This window comes from Sciurus carolinensis, chromosome 10, assembly GCF_902686445.1.
Source record: "Sciurus carolinensis chromosome 10, mSciCar1.2, whole genome shotgun sequence".
In the NCBI taxonomy this organism is placed as follows: Eukaryota; Metazoa; Chordata; class Mammalia; order Rodentia; family Sciuridae; genus Sciurus; species Sciurus carolinensis.
In genome coordinates this window covers 49,954,757-49,975,259 of record NC_062222.1, presented here as the reverse complement: position 1 = coordinate 49,975,259, position 20,503 = coordinate 49,954,757, and the positions used below count along the sequence as shown (strand labels likewise).

General features: G+C 31.6%; 1 protein-coding gene across 2 annotated transcripts in view; it reads right to left on the bottom strand.

Moving 5' to 3' along the window:
• Window positions 1-20,503, bottom strand: part of Tbck (TBC1 domain containing kinase) — a 264,855-nt gene that overhangs the window by 188,605 nt on the left and 55,747 nt on the right. For both annotated transcript variants that reach the window (XM_047566530.1, XM_047566532.1), the window contains 7 exons: window positions 17,053-17,194; window positions 11,500-11,560; window positions 10,164-10,225; window positions 9,488-9,549; window positions 8,432-8,580; window positions 6,171-6,309; window positions 4,283-4,382 (listed from right to left, as the gene is read on the bottom strand). In XM_047566530.1, the coding sequence (XP_047422486.1) occupies window positions 4,283-4,382; window positions 6,171-6,309; window positions 8,432-8,580; window positions 9,488-9,549; window positions 10,164-10,225; window positions 11,500-11,560; window positions 17,053-17,194 (715 nt within the window). The remainder of the gene's footprint in view (window positions 1-4,282; window positions 4,383-6,170; window positions 6,310-8,431; window positions 8,581-9,487; window positions 9,550-10,163; window positions 10,226-11,499; window positions 11,561-17,052; window positions 17,195-20,503) is intronic.

The window sequence follows — 20,503 nt, the reverse complement described above, 5'->3', positions numbered from 1 at the left end:
CAAGGCATGTTAAAAGGTAAGAAAGAAAGCCTGAAAAGATAAAACAAGCTTCAGAACAGACAGACAAACAGAAGATATTAAAATTGTCATACTAGGAATTTAAAATAACTATGTTTAATTTGCTAAGGGCTCTAAATGGGAAAAGTGGGCAACAAGCAAGAACAAATGTGTAATAAAGGAAAAAGGTGGAAATCCCAATAAAGAAATAAAAGGAAATGCTACAAAGAAAGGAAAACATCATAAGAGAAATAATCTCTTTGAGAGATATTAGTATACTGGACATGGACAAGTGAGCTTGAAGATAAGCCAATAGGAACTTTGAAAACTGAAATGAAGAGAATAATAAATAAAAAGAACATATTATCCAAGAACTATGTGACAATTACATAAGAAGAAATAAATAGAAGAAATATTTTATGTAATAGTAACTAAAAAAATTCCAGAAACAGACATAGAATCAAAGACTCGGGAAACTCAGAGAATAAGCAGGACACATACCAAATGTCTATACCTAGGCATATCATATTCAAACTGCAGAAAATCAAAGACAAAAAGAAAATCTTGAAAGCAGTCAGGGGAGGGAAAGCACATTATATATAGAGGGATGAGGATAAGAAATACCTTGGATTTCTCTTAAGGAATCACGAAAGCATGAAGACATGGAAGTAGAATATTCAAGTACTGAAGGGGAAAAATAAAAAAACAGAAACCTAACAACCTAGAATTCTATATACAAGTGAAATCCATCAGAAGTGAAGAAGAAATAGACTTCCTTATAAAGAAAATCATGCAAATTAATTGCCAGTAGCCCTGCCTTATAGGACATGTTCAGAAAAATGATATAGGTCAGAAACACAAATTCACCTAAAGAAAGGAAGAATTAATGTTTGTTTAAATAAGGAATATCTAAAGGTTAAAATATAGATCTTTCTTCTTTTATCCTTAATTGGTCTAAAAGATAACAATTTGTTCAAAATAATAATGGCAATAATTTATTAATAGTCTACAGATAAGTTTAATGAATGACAGCAATGATGTAAGGGATGGGAGAAAGGAATTAGCATATACTGTTATAAAATACCAGCACTATCTGCAAGTGTAGCGGAAGTGAACTTATATTACTTGTAAATGTACATTGTAAACTAAGGCAAACACTAAAAAATTTTAAGGTGAAGTATAAGTGATCATTTAAAAACACAAAAAGTAATGGTAAAGGAACAGCAGCAGCAACAGGAAAGGGTAATGAACGGAAAATGGCTTGTAGATGGTAGAGATCAATCTAGCAAGCATTGCTTCAAATGTGAATAGTCCAAATTCAACAATTAAAAGACTGAGATTGTCAGTTTGGATACAAAAAAAAATTTACATAATATTAACTAAGAAATTTTCAAAATTAAATAGGCATCAAATCAAAGATTAAGGAAACTCAGAGAACAAGCAGGATATATACCAATAAGTCTACACTTAGGCATATCATATTTGTATGCCTTTTACTCTTTTTCTCTTTTCTCTGGTTTTAATTGATCATTTTACATGATTGATTTTCTCTCCTTTCTTATAATACCACATATTTCTCTTAATTTTTTTTAGTGTTTGCCTTACAGTTTACAATATATATTCATAACTAATATAAGTTCTCTCACATCAAACATGAATAAGAAAGAAATGGAGAAAGATATGCTAATAATCATCAAATTTGAGCTGGAATCATTATACTAACATTAAACCAAATCCTTGAAAGACACAATTTAAAAAAACTCACAGGAGAGGAAAAGGATAAATTTGAATACACTGATATCTATTAAAGAAACCGAATGGATAATTAATAATTTTCCTTAACAGAAGGCATCTAAACCAGAGGAGCTCATTAGTGAATAAAATCAAATATTTAAATAAAAATTAAAATTATCTCTTTGAGAACAAAAGCAGAAAAAATACTTCCTTACTCTTAGGACAGTATTACCTTAAAAGCAGACAATCATATTACGAAAAAGGAAAACTGCAGGCTAACAATTTTTGTGAGTATGGATGCAAAAATTCTCAATAAAATATTAGTATTTGATTCTAAATAATAATAATTATACACCATAACCCAGGTGAATTTCATTTCAAGTATACAAGGCTAGTTCAATGTGCACAAATCAACGAATGTAAACCATCATATCCACAGGTCAAAGAAAAAAAAATCTTACAACTTTATCAAAACATGCATGAAAGCATTTGACAAAATCCAGCACTCTCAACAAACTAAAATTAGAGGGAAACTTCTTCATCCTGATGAAGAATATCTACAGAAACATAAAGCTAATATAAAGATGAAAAGCTAGATTTTTTTTACATGTTTTCAAAGACCATGCATTTATCACACACAAATTTACCTTAGTAAGAATAAAAAAAAAAAAAAAATTAACTCCAGTTAATGTATATGCTGAAGTGTCATAATGTTTTCCTTTCAAATATAAAGAACAAAAGGCAAGATGACTAGACAAATGGCTAAAGTAGACAGACACATCATAAAACAAAATGTTAATTATAGAATATAGGTTAGGATATAGCAAAAATATTTAAAAGTAGGGATACATAAATATTTTCAGCTTTTGGGGTCATGGGATCTCTGATATAACTACTTAACTCTGTCAATGTAGCACAAAGCAGCTCTAAATAATAGGTAAATAATAGGTGTGACTTGATTTGACCAAGAGATCATACCAACACCTAATCTACATAGTAAGTTGTTTACTGCAAAATCTTTTCAACTCTTCTCTGAAAATTTTCATAATGAAAGTCAGAAAAAATAATGTACATAAATACATTCCTTTTATGATAGCAGCAATAAGAATTCATCGGATAATGAACATACAGACATTAAAAAGAAAATTTAGGATGTAAGGATTTAAATATTATACCTATGGTATGTTCAGAAAATAGGACCCAATATTTTAAAGATATCAATTTCCTACAAATAAACCTATAAAATCAATGCAATTTCAATCAAAATCCTATACATATTTTAATGAAGCTGTAAGATGATAATAGAAATCAACAGTAGAGCAAGATGTTAAAGAGCTCCTACCCCATTTTGAGGATAATAAATTGAGGATCTTCCCTTAAAACATATCCAGACCTCATGTGAAACTATGGACTGGTACACTGTGGAATTGGCTAAGGTTAAACAAACAGGCCTACAAGGCAGAATAGAAATACCCAGACACATATTCATGCATATACCAAAAAAGGTAGAATTACAGATCAAAACAGGAGAAATTAATCTATTTAATATATGGTAATGAGACACGGGATTATTTCTTATGAATGAAATATGCTCTTGGAGATCTGTGTTGCAAGTACTTTAGAAATAAATTCTAGATGGATTAAAGCACTAAATGTGATAAAAATTTATTTAAATATTTCAGAAAAAATATAGAAAAATATTACAGAAAAGTATTTATAACCTTGAGACAACTTTAAATAGACAAGCACAATATATCAAATAAGATATACTTAATTAGAAATAAAGATATTGATAAAAATTTCAAATTCTCTTTTTTTCTATTTTTTCTTTGGTGATTTTTTTTATAATTTATTTATTTTGATTCATTGTAAACAAATGGGGTAAAACTTATTTCTCCGGTTGTACATGAAGTAGAGTCATACCATTTGAGTAATCATACATGTACATAGGATAATGATGTTTGTTTCAATCTGTTATGTTTCCCTTCGTCCCACCCCTCCCACCCCTCTATTCATTAAAATACCATCAAAGAAATTTAAGAAAAGCAACAGATTAGAAGATATATGCATCACATATAGCTAACAAAGACACCATATCTGGGATGTATTTTTAGAAGCCCTCAAATCAATAAGAAATCATTCAGAAATAGCGATAAAAGATATAAACTAGTAACACAGCTAAAAATGTGAAGAGACTGACAACTGCACTAAAAATTAGAAGATTAGCATTAATATCACTGAAAAATATCATTTTGTAACATTAGATTAACAAAAAGAATATTTTTAAAAACGTGATAACACTAAATGGAGAAATGGGAACACTTATCCAATGATGGTGAAAAAGATGAACAATCATTTTTGTGAGCAATCACACAATATATATTAAAGCTAAAGTTAAACAGATGCGATTTTCTAGCAATTGCATTCTGAAGAATATTTCTTACAGAAATTCTCACATATATGAAATTAGGGAGGGATACAAGTCTTCATGTGCATCTTTAAAGGTATTAAAAAAATAACTGAAGCAAATTTGGCAAACTATGTTTCTTACATTTCTTAGCTGGCATAAAGACAATGTAACAGTAGTATCATCTAATAGCGAGCTTCTATCTCGTCCTTGTCCAAAGCTTTCACCATCTTCAAAGAGAAAACTGAAAGAGATTTTAAAAAAAATTATAATGAGCATATAAAATCCAACTTATTGTTTCTTTAAGAAAATAAAATTTTTCAGTCATAATCCTTTCATCAAGAAGTAGTAAATTCTAGAAACTATAACTGGGTTGAGAGATCTCCAAACAAGTCTTATTTTTAGATCTCCTGAGTTGGTATGAACACAGTATTTATATAGAGAGCATTGCAGAGTTGGATGCAGTGGTAATTGCCAGTAATTTCAGCTACTTGGGAAGCTGAGGCAAGATGATCACAAGGTTGAGGGTAGTACTGGCAATTTAGCAAACAAAATAATAAGAGCTGAGGAAGTAGCACAGTGGTAACATGTTTCTGGATTCAATCCCTATTACTACCACCTCTGCCCCCCGCCAAAAAAAAAACAAAAACACATTTTGGGAATACAAAGTTATCATTTACAACTGTTTGTTCATGTAGTTTCAACGCTAAACTACTATCCTGACACTATACAAACATGTTCCTTAGAAGATTTATATAGGTGAAAAATGATAAAGGGAAAAAAACACATTCCCAATTCTCAGGGGGAAGAATACTGGATAACAATTGCATGTGATTTGTTTAAAATTTCAAGGAATTACTATGAAGAATCTGTGCATGCTGGACATGGTGGCTCATGACTGTAATACCATGGGTTCAGGAGGCTGAGACAAAAGGATCAAGAGCTCAAGGCCAGTCTCGGCAACTAGCAAGGCCTGGTCTCAAATAAAAAACAAAAAGAAAGAGCAGGGGATGTGGCTCAGTGGTTAAGTAGCCTTGGGTTAAATCCCTGGCACCAAAAATATTAAGAATCTATATCTCTTTCAAATCATTTCTTTCTGGTATTTCCATCATCCTTGTTTCTATTTTTTACTTCATTCAATAGATGAGTGGTACAAATGAAATAAAAACATTTAAAAATCAGTTTAAGAGGGAAAAAAGTGGAAACCTAGTGGTCTATCCAAATAATGAATCGAAATAAGTCAAGAAAAACAAAAAAGTGAAGAGCAGGCGGTTTCAAAAGTTATCTGCAATAAGCAAACCTGTTCTAGAATCTAAAATTAAAATTTTAAAGCATGGATAGAAGTTCAAAAAATGTTCACTATGGGTTCATGCCTGTAATCCCAGTGGCTAGAGAGGCTCAGGCAGGAGGATCACAAATTCAAGACCAACCACAACAGCTTATGGAGACCTAGTCTCAAAAATAAAAAGGGCTGAGGGTAGAGCCCATGTATTCACTATCAGAAGAAAAGAAATTCACATTCATATTTTTCTGAATGAATGGGAATAGTAATATTACAATAATGACAATTTTGGCCCTTAGGAGTAGTTATTTAACTTCCCATCTAATTAATAACTTGGTGTTTTTCAGATTTTTCTCAATTCTAAGCACAGTGAGTGAGGCTACGAGTTTAAGTTTATAAGTGTTCAGAAAAAGGACACAGTTCTTCATAATGTACATACTAGTCCAGTTTATTAAGTTAATTACTTTGAATATAACTGTTCTGACATACACTTTTCATTAATATCAATTATTGCACAATGCCCCATAACACTAACTTCAAATGGATCATAAAGGAAATTATTTATTAAAAATAATATTTAAACAATAAAATATTGATGAATCAAATAAGGGGTTGACTTTCAATTTTTTGCATAATGATTTAGTTGGAATGTTTACAAAAGGAAAAAAAATTAGTCAAACTATTTTCAAGTTATTACCAGATTTTGTTTGTTTGTTTTTTCCATTTCCAAGAGAAGTTTTCTTTCCTTACTTGGGAAGTGTGCAGATAGGTGGTTTGGATCGAATGATTTCCTTATTAACAAGCTCTTTCTCCAAGTCACCTCCAGCCAAACACCAAAGGTAATAAACTTCTTCAATAGATCTTTCTGCCAGATAATCTGTGTTTATATCTATTAATGGTGAATAAAAATGAGTCAACAAGTATAATTTGTTTTGCTAAATGTTAACATAGCTTTTTAGAAAAAAAAACTAAAAAAAACTGAAGAACAGATGTCTGGTTACTGATCTTGTATGCACGTTAGGAGCTTGGAAGTTGTCACTCCACCTAACAAGTAAAAAGCTAAACATATTGAAAAAATCAATGATTCCTTTCAGATCTACAAGAGAGGTAATGACAGAGTAAACGACAGGCCCCAAGACGACAGAGACAGACAGGAGAATACAAAGAGTCACAATTTACTGAAGCAGACACTCATGAGTAGAAACATCCCAGGAACCAGTGCTGGGGTAGGAAAATGTGAACTGAAGGAAAATCTATAATTGATGAATTGCTGAGTACTCAGTGTTGAAAAAGTCTGAAAGTTAAAATCTTCAGTGGAACTCATTCATAGAAGTACCCCTTATTTCTGTAAATTTTACCTGTATGAGTTCCACTAGTTTGTCACAGTAAATATTGGAAATAAATGCCCTTGTGCTTCTGGCAAGTGGAGGAGAATATGGAACCATTTTGAAGCATGTCAGAGCACTCTTATTAACAAGGCCTGTGCTCAGGAGAAGCTTAGTCAGAGCCTAACTGACATGGGACTTGGGACAAACCCAACTCCAACAAGTTTTCATGTTGTCTGTGGTGGCACGGCATGGAAGAGGCAAAGTGTTGTACAGTTCTATTTATAGGTTTATGCCTCTGGACTGCGATCATCATGAGTCCTTCCAGTCTTCAGGTGAAATATGATGACTAGAATGAGATGGAGTTAGGAATTCCTTCTCCCACATAGGGGTATGCCAGATTGGCAGATTCAAATTCATCTTTTATAACAATTTAAATGTTCCTTGCTGAAAATAATAGCCACTAAAAGTGGCTTATGCTAAAGAAATCTCTTTTCGACTTAAAGTTTGTCAAAATTCTAAACTTATTTTCTACACTCAAAACAAGGGAAACTGCTGTTGCAGTACATTTCCTGTAAAGAAATTTTCCTAGGAGAAACTGTCATGCCAAGCAGACTTCTATATGGATTCCATTAGTCAACTTTAGTTCACAAACCTACTTCCTAGATTAAAAGGAACTAGGAAAATGAAAATCTGTAATATTTATCACTTATATTAGAGGTACAGAATTGGAATTTTTACCCTCTATATTAGGAAAGAAGTAAAAGCAGATAAAAGCATTTGATATATAACCAACAAAAACTGTTTCGTCCCTCATGTTTCAAGGCAATGGCTGCTTCTTCTAAGAAGTCTTTCTTGATGTCCCAGACAGAATTAGTTTCTCTTTCTGCTATTTCTATTGTTTTGTGTTCATACTGACTTTCCTTTATAATAGTGATTATGTAACTAAATGCCTGCCTGCTGCCTTCACATTTGACATGTTACTTACAGATTCAGTGTGTGGTAAATAGTAGGAACTCAATAAATATTTAGTGCATGTTTAGTAAATATATTCTGCTATGACTTGTGTCTTGAAAATTTCTCAGTATAAAAGTAATTTACCATTGTCACTAAAACATACCATTCTGAGAGTTGTAAACTTTAAACAAGAATGAAAACCTATAATCCTAGCTATTCAAGAGGCTGAGGTAGGAGGATTTCAAGTGCCTGACAAGCTTAGGCAACTTATCTAGACTCTGTCTCAAAATAAAAACACATAAAAAGAAATGGGGATATGGCTCAGTGGTAGAGTACCTCTGGGTTCAGTCTCTAATACTGCTATATCGATCAATCAATCACTCAGTCAGTCAATTAATCAATGATAAAAGGGTTAAAAAATGAAAACCTAAAAGCTGATATTCTCTTCAACATGCAAAATATAATGATATGGACTTCTTGTTAATAACATAATTTTTAGAAGTAATTCATAGTAAATTACATGGAACATTAATAACTTCTTTGATTAAAAATTTGGGTCAATTGTATTTTTAGCACTTTTAGAACCATCTCTTAATTCTCAAATAATTATCCATGAAAATCCTACTAATGTAAAATACATTGCTGATAAATTCAAATCTGAAACTAGAATACGGGGACTTCCTTTAGAAACAAGTCTTATATTACTGTCTATGTTTTATTTATTATTACCTTTACACAACTGACTAATATCCTCAGGCAGAGTTAAATCAGCACATCTCAGAGAAGATGAAAACAGACTGGCAGGTTTGATAAATGGGGTATATAAAGGTGACACTTCACTGAACACTTTGTCCTTCATTAATTCATCTGGAGTTGGCCTTGAGAAACACAATTTAAAATACAGAGCATGAGTGAAAGTCATAAGAAATTTCCTAGGAAAATGGCCCACATTCAAAAAGATACTCAAGTCTTAAATGTCTCATTAGCGCAGAAAAAAACAGAGCTCTTTGCAGAGTCTAGAGGTACACCTTAAATAATAATCAAATGCTATAAATCCTTCATTTTAAACTTTTGTTATACTTTCTGTACCTCATGATCTATTTTTTTACTTTTAGCCTGACTCCCATGAACTTGCTTTATTGATATCTTAATTAAATAAATATGTAAAATAATCTTTTGAATTTGCTACTTTTTTAGGTTAATGTTGCATTTTATCCCAAAACTATGCTTTTACTACCATTTCTCTGTCTTGTCAAAGATTGTTTCTATAAAGACAAATTAGAGTACATTATTTTGAAATATCGTAAGGAATTTAGGAAAAACTATAAGTCTGTGACATCTTCAAATGAAAATGAATTAACCAAATTTCCAAGAAATCATTTTATATTATCAGCAATTGTTAGTTTACCTTGACATTTGTCAAAGCTCATTGCTATAATACATATTGCCGATAAAGTATGTTCTCATTTCTCTGATATTATCATTGGGTCTAGTAATATCAACATTTTACAGAAATTTTTTTACATGGAGGCTAGGAAATGAACTAGTAACTTCTTTTGTTATATGTCAGTTTTCTGACCATGATTTAATTTTAATCATTTTTTTCTTATATTAATAAAAATTAAAGCCTTAAATCACTTGGCATTTATGATACTGTCAATCATGTACTTATACTATGTATATAAATATCTATATTTAATTCATTAGTACTAAAACAAATAAGAAAAATATCAGCTGCTTATATGTTTAGGACGAGCATAATTTCAAAGTCTTAACAATATCAACCTCTTAGAAGGATGGAAAGTGAGGCAGTTCTTTAAAAGATCTGTTACATTTTCAGGAAGTTCCTAGTAAAGAAAGAGAGAAAATAATAATTTTAATGGCCCATTTCAGAAATACATTTTATTCAAATGTTAGTTTCTCTAGAAAGTTTTGATTTTTTTAAAAAGTCTTTATCTGAACTTTATGTAAATTTATATTAATATGTCACTCTCTGAAAAAGCAGGAACCTGAAGAGAAATACACATAGTGCTAAAACAGCTTGCTGCTGGATCCCAAGTATGCAAAACAATATTTTCATTAACAAATTGCTATGATTTGATTGTGTTCCCTCCCAAAATCAAGTATTGAAATTTAATGGATAAGTTAATGGTATTAAGAGGTGGGACCTTTAAGAGATGATTAGGTCACAAGGGCTCCTCCTGGGGATGGGATAAAAGCCCTTATATAAGAGCTTCACCTAGTATTTGCATAACTTGCTCTTCTAGTTTGTGTGGATCCACCACTCCTCCCTTTAAAAGTTGCAGCCCTCACTAGAGAACTAAGTCTGATAGCACCTCATCTTGTGCTTCCTAGCCTCTAAAACAGTGATAAAATACATTTTTATTCTTCATAAATTATCCAACCTCAGGTATTCTATGAAATCAGTACAAACAAAGTAAAACACAGATTAATGACAAACCTTTATAATGTCCAGACAACCATGCTCTTCGGCCAGAACTGTTACAGTATCATCTACACAATCTATAAAATGGAAAAAACCATATGAGAATAAACTCTGCTTTTAAAATCTGTCAGACTAGCCAGGCATGGTGACACATGCCTGTAATTCCAGAGACTCTGGAGGCTGAGGCAAGAGGATCACAAAATCAAGGCCAGCCTCAACGATTTAGCAAGACTGTCTCAAAAATTAAAAAAAAAAAAAAAAAGGACTAGGAATCTAGTTCAGTGCTTGAACCCTGAAGCACTGAACCTTAGTACCTAAATAAATGAATTAATCAGAGTAATCAGGAAACAAACTCTGATCAAAATTTTTGAAATCACATAATACAATTTTGACACTTAGAATACTAAAAAACTTGCGAGTTTGTTAATTTTCCTTACATGTTTTGATTTTTTAAAAAACCTAAAATACTAAATACTAATTAATCATAGATACAGAAAGATAGCAATTTAAATAGAGATAAAGCAGTTATTTAAGACAGGTAAAAACATTCTCTTAAGAAGACTGCTTTTCATGATTTCAAAACTAATTTATTTTTATCATATACAATTTAGAGAACATACACCCAATTCTCTGGGGATTTAAAGTATAAGTTTAGTCTGTAAACCTCATTTAGCAATCTCCAAGATTTCATCATAGCTATATTATCAATCTTTCTAATTAAATGTGGTAAATCTGACAATTATTTCATGCAATTTTATTTATACTTCATTAAGATCTATTAACACTTTTCTATAACTATTCTTACTTGTAAATTCTTAACTTGGATACCAATCTATTGCTCTTTTACATAAAATATTTTATCAATATTTTTCTCCCCTATATTAACATCCATGTTTAATCTATTCAATTCAAAAGTACATTATACAAATTTTTGTTAATATGAATTTCAAATACATAAAAAATATGCACGGTATAAGGAATACTAAACATTTTTCCTGAGTTGTTATTGATACATTAGTCAAACAGAAAGTCCAAAAATTAAAATATATTGTCCAAAGTTAAACTACTACAGAGAAGTTCAGTTTTATATTCACATGGCTTGCTTTTATAAATTAGCTTATTTGGCTACATCATGAAGCTAGATTATTTCCATTCATGATAAAATTCCTTAATGAGCTCTACTCAGAAGGCATTTCTTAAGCACTCCTGTTACTACTTAGCACTGATCATTAAAAATTCAGAGAAGTGAAACATTTTACTGTTTCAAAGAACACATCTTCAATTTGCATGATTAATAAGTTACTAAACATTTTATATAAAGTGGAAAGATAATCAATTGCATACTACTTACCCAAAGTAAGCAAAAATTTTAGTCTTTCAGAAATATCCAAGCTCTGAAATAATTTTCTTCCCTAAATAAAATGAGCAAAGAAATTCTTGTTATTTATGTCATTTCTTCCAGAGAGATCTTATCATAACTGAAACTGGTTTTATCAGGTAGTTTCATTTATCTCCACAGGTTTTACTGGACTTTAGTCATCTCCACTACAGGAAAATTACTGGCAAAATGACACTTTAAAAGGTGTTGCTTAATATTTAATAAACATGTTATGCGTCTAGGGATCAGTACGTTCTAGTTTGATCTTAAGCACTGTTGACTTTTGAGTCCCACATGTACCTGGCTATCTAGAGGCATTCCATGTCAAGAAGTATTAAGAGATTAGGATGCCCCTGGAGAAAGATGTATAAAGTCTTTCATTTACTAAGTTATTCTTATGTATCATGATTCAGGTAGTTCATTGTCTGAGAAACATCCCATAATAATCCTTCCTCCCATAGTAACTTCAGTCAGTAGCTCTTGATAGTCCCATAATATCTGATATATTTTTAAAAGACGCACACGTTTTGTTTCCTTATTAGTTTGCCTCTGAATTTTCCTTGTAATGGCATCATGAGTCATATACCTCCAAAAATTATATGTCGAATAACAATTGTGTACCTACTCCAACTCTTCCATTACCAAATAGCTACATAACTTGGGCACATTACTTCACCACCTTAAGCTTGCCTTTTTTCATTGGTAGCATTGGAATACTAATTGTACATACCCTATAGATAGTAGCAAATATTTCATTAATGTTATTATATTTTACTTATTAGAAATTTAACTTATATGATCCTTTAAATAGATTCACAAGTAGAAGACAAGAGGATAACTTAGTCTTTCTGTAGGGAAATAGACTGCATTTTTTTAATAAAGAGAAAAAATGTTCTTGAACACTTGAGATCAGAACTATAGGTGAAGATATCATTGAAAACAGAATGAAAGAGTTTGATGAGGCAAAAGATTTAAGCATATATTTAGTCTGCCATTCTTAAGCTGGTTGCCCAAACTTTGCCATGAAGCCCTGTAGTAGAATTAATATGAAATCACACAGTTCTCAGTATTTACCTTCAAAGTATATTGGTTTTAATCTAAGTATGAGCTTTCAAATAATGTGTCTTACTTATCCCTTGTTACTGTTGTCAAAATGTTAAACACACAATAAATACTCATTGAATTTGTTGACTTCAATGACTCATATAAAGCACACACAGATCACTAGTGAAGACTTTATATATCTGGAATGATAGCAAAAAGGAAAAGTTGTACACTTGATCTTTATATTATGTACACTTCACATTCATATTCCAAAAAGTTTTTCATTTCAGCTGTGTTTTTAAACAAAAATAATATTTACTATCATCTTCATACCAATAAAAAGTTGGATGGTTAGACAAAAACATAAAACTTGGTATTTTCCCTTAGAAAGGGTAATACTAATATGTAAGTCATCATGTTATGACTATATCAATATCATTACTTTAAAAAGTAACACTTATGAATGGTTTTCTTTGCCATACTAATAGATACTAATATTATGTATAGAAGTGGAATACAAGGCTTGAGAAGTGAGGCTATAAACCTACTATAGTTTGGATATTCCAAGACCCCAAAAATCCATTATGTTAAAGGTTTGGCATTTTTGGGAGGTGACAAACTTTAAAAGGTGAAGCCTACTGGAAAGTCTCAGTTTGTTGGAGGCATATCCTTGGAAAAGATAGTGAGACCCTAGTGCTTCTGCTTTCCCTTCCTCTCATTTTTGCTTCCTGGTCATGAGGGAGGTTTGCTTTACCATGCATTTTCACAATGACATGCTGTCTTACCACAGGTACAGCAACAGGGCCATTCAACTGTGGACTCAAACCTCTCAAACTATGAGCCAAAATAAACCTTTTCTCTTCACAAACTGATTATCTTCGGTATTTGTTACAGTAACAGAAAGTTGACTAACATGTTACCCAAAGTCACACAGTTGCAGCAGACTGCAAACACAGTTTGGACTCCAAAAATTACCTCTTAACTTTTATATATACATTTGCTATTGAATTAGTTCCATTGTTTTGTTTGTTGTTTTGTTTTTGTTGTACTAATGATTGAGCCCAAGGCACTTTACCATTGAGTTGCATCCCAGTCCTTTTTATATTTTTTAATTTGAGAGAGGGTATCACTAAGTAGTTGAAGCTAGCCTTGAATATGTGATACCTCCCCTGCCCCTGCCCCATCCACTTCTGGAGTTACTGGAATTACAGGTATACTCCAAAACACCTGGATTAAGTTTTTTTATTAAACACACAAAATGAAAAGAAAATAACATCAACCAAATTCTTAGAGATGGAAAAGTTAAATGAATTAGTTAATTTTCAAAATATTTGGAAAATCCCTCAGTCGACAGAAACAAATGAATAAATAGGATTTGTGCCCCAAAGTGCTATAGAAGAAGGAGGAGAGGAAAGAAGACAGAATACCTAACACTGGCAGATAGTTTGAGGATGGACTGGTACACTATTTAGTTGTTCAATCCATTCTCATATTTTTTCAATATTTAGATATTCTGCTGAAGATGGCATTACCTAACCTCTCTTCTACCTACATATAGTCAAATGAATATAAACTTTCACTAGTGAAAAGTATATAGGATTTTAATTTGGAACTTTTAGATCATATTCTTAAAGACAGTAATACTAAACTCAATCTTCCTCTTCCCTTTTAGAAAGAAAAGATGAATAAAAAAAAACAAAATAAAATCAAATGTGGAAACCAGATATTGAAAATGGTGAAACGATCATCCTTACCTGCCTAGGCTTCTATATGATATGGTGAGCACAGCCTACCTGCTCTGGATACGAGGGAGAAAAACATCTATATTCTTTAAACTATTGTATTTTTAATTCCTTTGTTTTTAATAATAGGTTAAGTCTTTAATAAATACAGAACGTGTTTGGGGAAAGCTTCCTAAAAATCCAACATATGAATTGAATATATAGGATAAATAAGAGAACAGGGGGGAAAGAACACCAGAGGGGAAAGAAACAATGAACACATAGAAAGCATAAGCAATTTTAGTGCAATATTTATAAAGCTGTTTATACTTGGTAACAGTGTAATTATTATACACTTACTAAAAATGTATAGTGCTTTTGGTAGTATGGACTTTTTGACAATATTAATTGTGCCTATTCAAGAACATGGGAGATCTTTCCATCTTCTAAGGTTTTCTTTAAGTTCTTTAGTGTTCTGTAGTTTTTATTGTAGAGGTCTTTCACCTCTTTTGTTAGATTCATTCCCAAGTTGTTTTTTTTTATTTTTTGAGGCTATTATGAATGTGGTAGTTTTCCTAGTTTCTCTTTCAGAGGACTCATCACTTATGACATCACTTATGAATAGAAATACATTAGATTTATGAGGGTTTTTTATATCTGCTACTTTGCTGAATTCATTTATGAGTTCTAGAAGTTTTCTGGTAGAATTTTTTGGCTCCTCTAAATATAGAATCATGTCATCAGCAAATAGTGATATTTTGAGTAGAATTTTTTGGCTCCTCTAAATATAGAATCATGTCATCAGCAAATAGTGATAGATATGAATAGGAGTATTCATATCTCTTTAATTTCTGTTGTCTGGTTCAAGGATGATGTTGAATAGAAGTGGTGAAAGAGGGTATCACTGCCTTGTTCCAGTTTTTAGAGGAAATGCTTTCAGCTTTTCTCCATTTAGAATGTTGTTGGCCTTGGGTTTAGTATAGATAGCCTTTACAATGTTGAGGTATGTTCCTACTATTCCTAATTTTTCTAGTGTTTTAAGGATGAAGGGGTGCTATATTTTATCAAAATATTTTTCTGCATCTATTGAAAAATCATGTGATTTTTAACTTTAAGTCTGTTGATGTGGTGAATTCCATTTTTGATTTCTGGATGTTGAACCACCTTGCATCCCAGGGATGAAACCCACTTGATTGTGGTGCACTATCTTTTTAATATGTTTTAGTATGCGATTTGCTAATGGTAAAAACATATATTGGAGAAAAGGTAGCCTCTTCAACAAATGATGCTGGGAAAACTGGAAATCCATATGCAGCAGAATGAAACTAAATCCCTATCTCTCACCCTGCACAAAAATCAACTCAAAAAAGATCAAGGATCTAGGAATTAGACCAGAGACCCTGAACCTAATAGAAGAAAAAGTAGGCCCAAATTTTCATCATGTTGGCTTAATCTGACTCCTAGAGCATAAGAAATAAAAGCAGAAGTCAAAAAATGGGATAGATTCAAACTAAAAGGTTTCTTCTCAGCAAAGGAAACAATCAACAACGAGAAGAGAGAACCTAGAGAGTGTGAGAAAATCTTTGCCCCACACACTTGAGATAGAGCACTGCTCTCCAGAATTTATAAAGAACTCTATAAACTTTACACCAAGAATACAAATAACCCAATTAATAAATGGGCTAAGGATATGAACAGACCCTTCACAGAAGAAGATCTACAAGCAATCAACAGATATATGAAAAAATGTTCAACATCTCTAGTAATAAGAGAAATATTTGCACATCATAATTACCCTAAGATTTCATCTCACCCCAATTAGAATGGCAATTATCAAGAATACAAGCAGCACTAGGTGTTGGCGAGGATGTGGGGAAAAAGTACACTCATAAATTGCTGGTGAGTTTGCAAATTGGTGCAGCCACTCTGGAAAGCAGTATGGAGATTCCTTAGAAAACTTGGAATTGAACCACTATTTGACCCAGATATCCCACTCCTTGGTTTATACCCAAAGGACTTAAAATCAACATACTACAGTGAGGCAGCCACATCAATGTTTACAGCAGCTCAATTCTCAATAGCTAGATTACAGAACCAACTTAGAGGACCTTCAGTAGATGAATGGATAAAGAAACTGTGGTATATATACACAGTGGAATATTATTCAGTCACAAAGAAGAATAAAATTATGGCATTTGCAGGTAAATGGATGGAGTTGGAGAATATCATGCTAAGTGAGATAAGCCAATCCCAAAAAACCAAAGGCCAAATGTTTACTCTGATAAGTGGATGAAGATACATATGGAGTGGGGAGGCAAGAATGGAGAAAGGATGGATTGTTTAGAGAAAAATGATTGGGGGGAGAGGATGGAGGGAAGTAAAGAAAACAGAATGAGACAAACATTATTACACTACGTACATGTATAATTACACAAACTGTGACTCTACGTTGTGTACAACCAGAGAAATGAAAGTTGTACCCATTTGTGTACAATAGAAAAGTAAACATTTGCAAAGATACCAAAGTAATATTTATGATCAGCAAAATTAGTATTGACACAAATTTAGGTTTACTTTTAGTAAAAATGAAATATTTTCTAGATACAAAGATATGTAAATTAACAAGATTTTAAAAATCAAATTGAGAATTAAGTCTTTAATTTAATCCATTTGTACAGCAAAATATCATCAAAAAACTTTCCTCCCAAAAAAGATTATTATAATAAACACATAATTTAGTTTAAAGTTTCTTTATACATACCACACAAAGCTCAAATAAAATGATCCCAAGAGACCATACATCTGATTTGGGGCCAGAAGGCAATGGTTTTTCACTTGGCACATGATCAGTGGTTTTGCAAATTCCTTGTGCAATTACTTCAGGTGCCAAGTATGATGGATACCTAAAATGTTATATTAAAATTATGAATAATTACAATAAAATATAATGGGGAAAAAAGCAGTAGTACATTTTTCTATCAGTGTCGTGAGACCTAGGTAAAAGCCCCAGGCAATTAACAATTGTAGCTAAGAAGAATTCTAAATCCGAAATACAATGTCTATGAATCAATTGAACATATGTGAGTCTCCAGTGGTTTTAAAACCATCATGTGTCTCTGCAGCATTGGTAGCTTTCCTTTTTTTAACACACTGCCTTTCTTTCAGTCTTCTAGGTTTCTTCTCTTAATAGGGAATCATCATTTTATCCTTTTAACTTTGAAATCACTGTGTATTATTTTGAGTAGTAGGAATATCAAAGCTATAAAAATACATAAATTGAAAAGGAATCTAAATTGAAAAGGAAGACTGTCTCTGTACCTTCCACCCCATAAGGCAGAATACCATACCACTTTTCCCTTAAAATATATTTGAGATCATTCTTTTAAAATAACTATAGAGTTCCCTCATTCTTTTTGAATGACAGACATTTTACTGTTTGACAGTCTGCAAGGTGAGATCTATATGTCAATGCACCTTCAATTTTTAAATCCTTGAACATTAGTAAGATTGAGGCATATGTTCATATGTTTATTAGTCACTTGAATTTACTACTGTGTAATATGCCTGTGCAAGTATGTATCATTGCATTGATACACAATTTGACTAATAAATTTCTTCTGCTACAACAATGCTCAAATGAATATATTATAAATATATTCTACTTATCAGATATAGGTATAGATGGCAGTTAAATTTCTAGAAGTATCACTACCAATTCATAACTTATACCACATGATGATATTGTCCTTTGAAGAGGTGTTATCAATTTATGTTCTCACAAATAAATATAGGGTTCCTATTTCTTAACACTACTTACATAATAAATTTTTAAAACATGTTTTAGTAAATAATGAACAAATATAAAATACTATTAATATGAACAAGGTATAAAGAATAAAGCTTTAATGAACAACCATGTACCTAGAAGTAGTTTAAATGAAGAAAAAATTATCACTAAATTCCCTCTCTGGTTCTCCTGGATTGTATTTCCAGCCCTATCCCTGAAAAGAAAGAGACATCTAGAATTTCTTTATAGTTTTACCACATGGTTATATCTCTAAAACATATTGTTTAGTTGAGCACATTTCTGAATGTTATAGTATGAGAATTAGGCTGAATGTACTTGTCAATTAACATTATTCGAGAGAGTTGTCCCTGTATTGTTGCATATAGCCATATATCATTAATTTTTACTTCTATTTTATTAATAAATCATTATCTATTTAAACATCAATGATATTTAAGATGTTTCCTATATTTTATATTATAAACAATTCTGCACTTAAAATCGTGTATGGTGTATAACTGAAATTTTTCCAAAGGTAAGAAACTAGAATCTAATTTCTAGGCCACAGGATATATGTTCTTTCAACTTTTTAAAATTATGTCAAATAGTTTTTGCAAGGAGTTATAGCAATCTATACAACACCAGCAGCACATGATGATTCCTGTTGGTTACTTGTCAATAACACTTAACATTTGACAGACATTTTACTGTTTGACAGTCTGCAAGGTGAGATCTATATGTCAATGCACCTTCAATTTTTAAATCCTTGAACATTAGTAAGATTGAGGCATATGTTCATATGTTTATTAGTCACTTGAATTTACTACTGTGTAATATGCCTGTGCAAGTCTTCTACTCATTTCCCTTGTAGATTTGTTCTGGAGTACTCAAGACCACCCTTATGTCTCATATGTTTACAGGTTCACTAGAAATTCATGGAACTCAGTTTATAGGTATACTCAGAGCTAAAATTTATTACATGATGTAGTAAGATATATAGCTGGATCACAAGAGAAACAGACAGTCTTGAGGAACCTACATACAGGCTTTCTTCTGGTCTCTACCTGTAAGGTATTATGCAGAGTACACTCTTCCCGACAACAGCAACAAAAACATGCTAACAAGTATGTGATGCTTTGGCTGGGGAAGTCATTAAAACTCATTGTCTGAGGGTTTTACTCAGAACTGGTCACACTAGTACTTACTGGTTGTCATGTACAAAAATTCAGGATTCCTAGAAGGAAAACAACTATTCAACATAAACAACATTATGCAAATAGGTACAGAAAATGATGCTTACAGTTAGGGAACCATGGGAATGTGTCCGAAGTTCAAGTTCCCAGGTATTAGTAAAGGACAAACCTTGTAAGCAAGACATAGTTTCTACAGATAGAATCTTCTGGGTTAACCTTTTTCTACACAGCTTATCTTTTTCTTATTCTTTTTTTTTTTTTTTTTTTTTTGTGGTACTGAGGATCGAACTCAGGGCCTGGTGCTTCCAGCCCTCTTTTTCTTATTCTTTTGAAATGGTTCTTTAAAACTTCTAGGTACTAATTTGTTTTTCAGTAATTATGACTTGAAATACTTCCCATCACTTCATAGCTTGTCTTTTAATTTCTCTTTATGGTATCTTTATGAATGTATGAATGATAAATTATTAATCATTCAATCAACTTTATCAATCTTTTTCCTTAAAGATTTTGTCAAAATGATCTCATGTGTTATTTTTAGAAGTTTGAAAGTTTAGGCTTTCATATTTAAGTTTTTTTTCTATCTAGAATGAATTTTTCATATGAGGTGAGATAAAGATACAACTTCCATCTTTCCTACATGGATAATCAATTGAGTTCTGTTCTATTTATTGAAATGTCTCTTTTTTTCCCAAATAGTCTGCAGTAACAGGTCTACCATTAAAAAAACTGTCACATATGGTAGGTTTAATTCTTGGCTCAAAAATGAAACCAGGTTGGGAAGAACCAGCATCTTTTCAGTAGTGTCTGTAATAATCTAAGAACATGATATGTCATATTTATTTAGTTCTTCTATAATGTCTTTCAAAAAAGATTAATTTTTTGCACAAAGGAATTGAACATACTTGATTAAATTCTATAAGGTCCTCATGTGCATGTTCTGAATCTTATGTAATAAACTATATATGATTATGATGTTAAATATTTTTGTTTTATATACTATATAATATTCCACAGAGAAATATTTGACCTATCTAAATTAAAACAAAACAAAACTCCTTAAGGATACTGGTGTGTCTTATTCATTTTTATAAACCATTTATTTGTATATGAGCACATGTTTGTTTGTTTTTTAAAGAACATTTCTATCACAATGTCAGTTAGGGCTGACAATAATTTAAAAAGCAGACAATAAGAATTAGACACATTGGCAACTACTACATTTTATACCACTG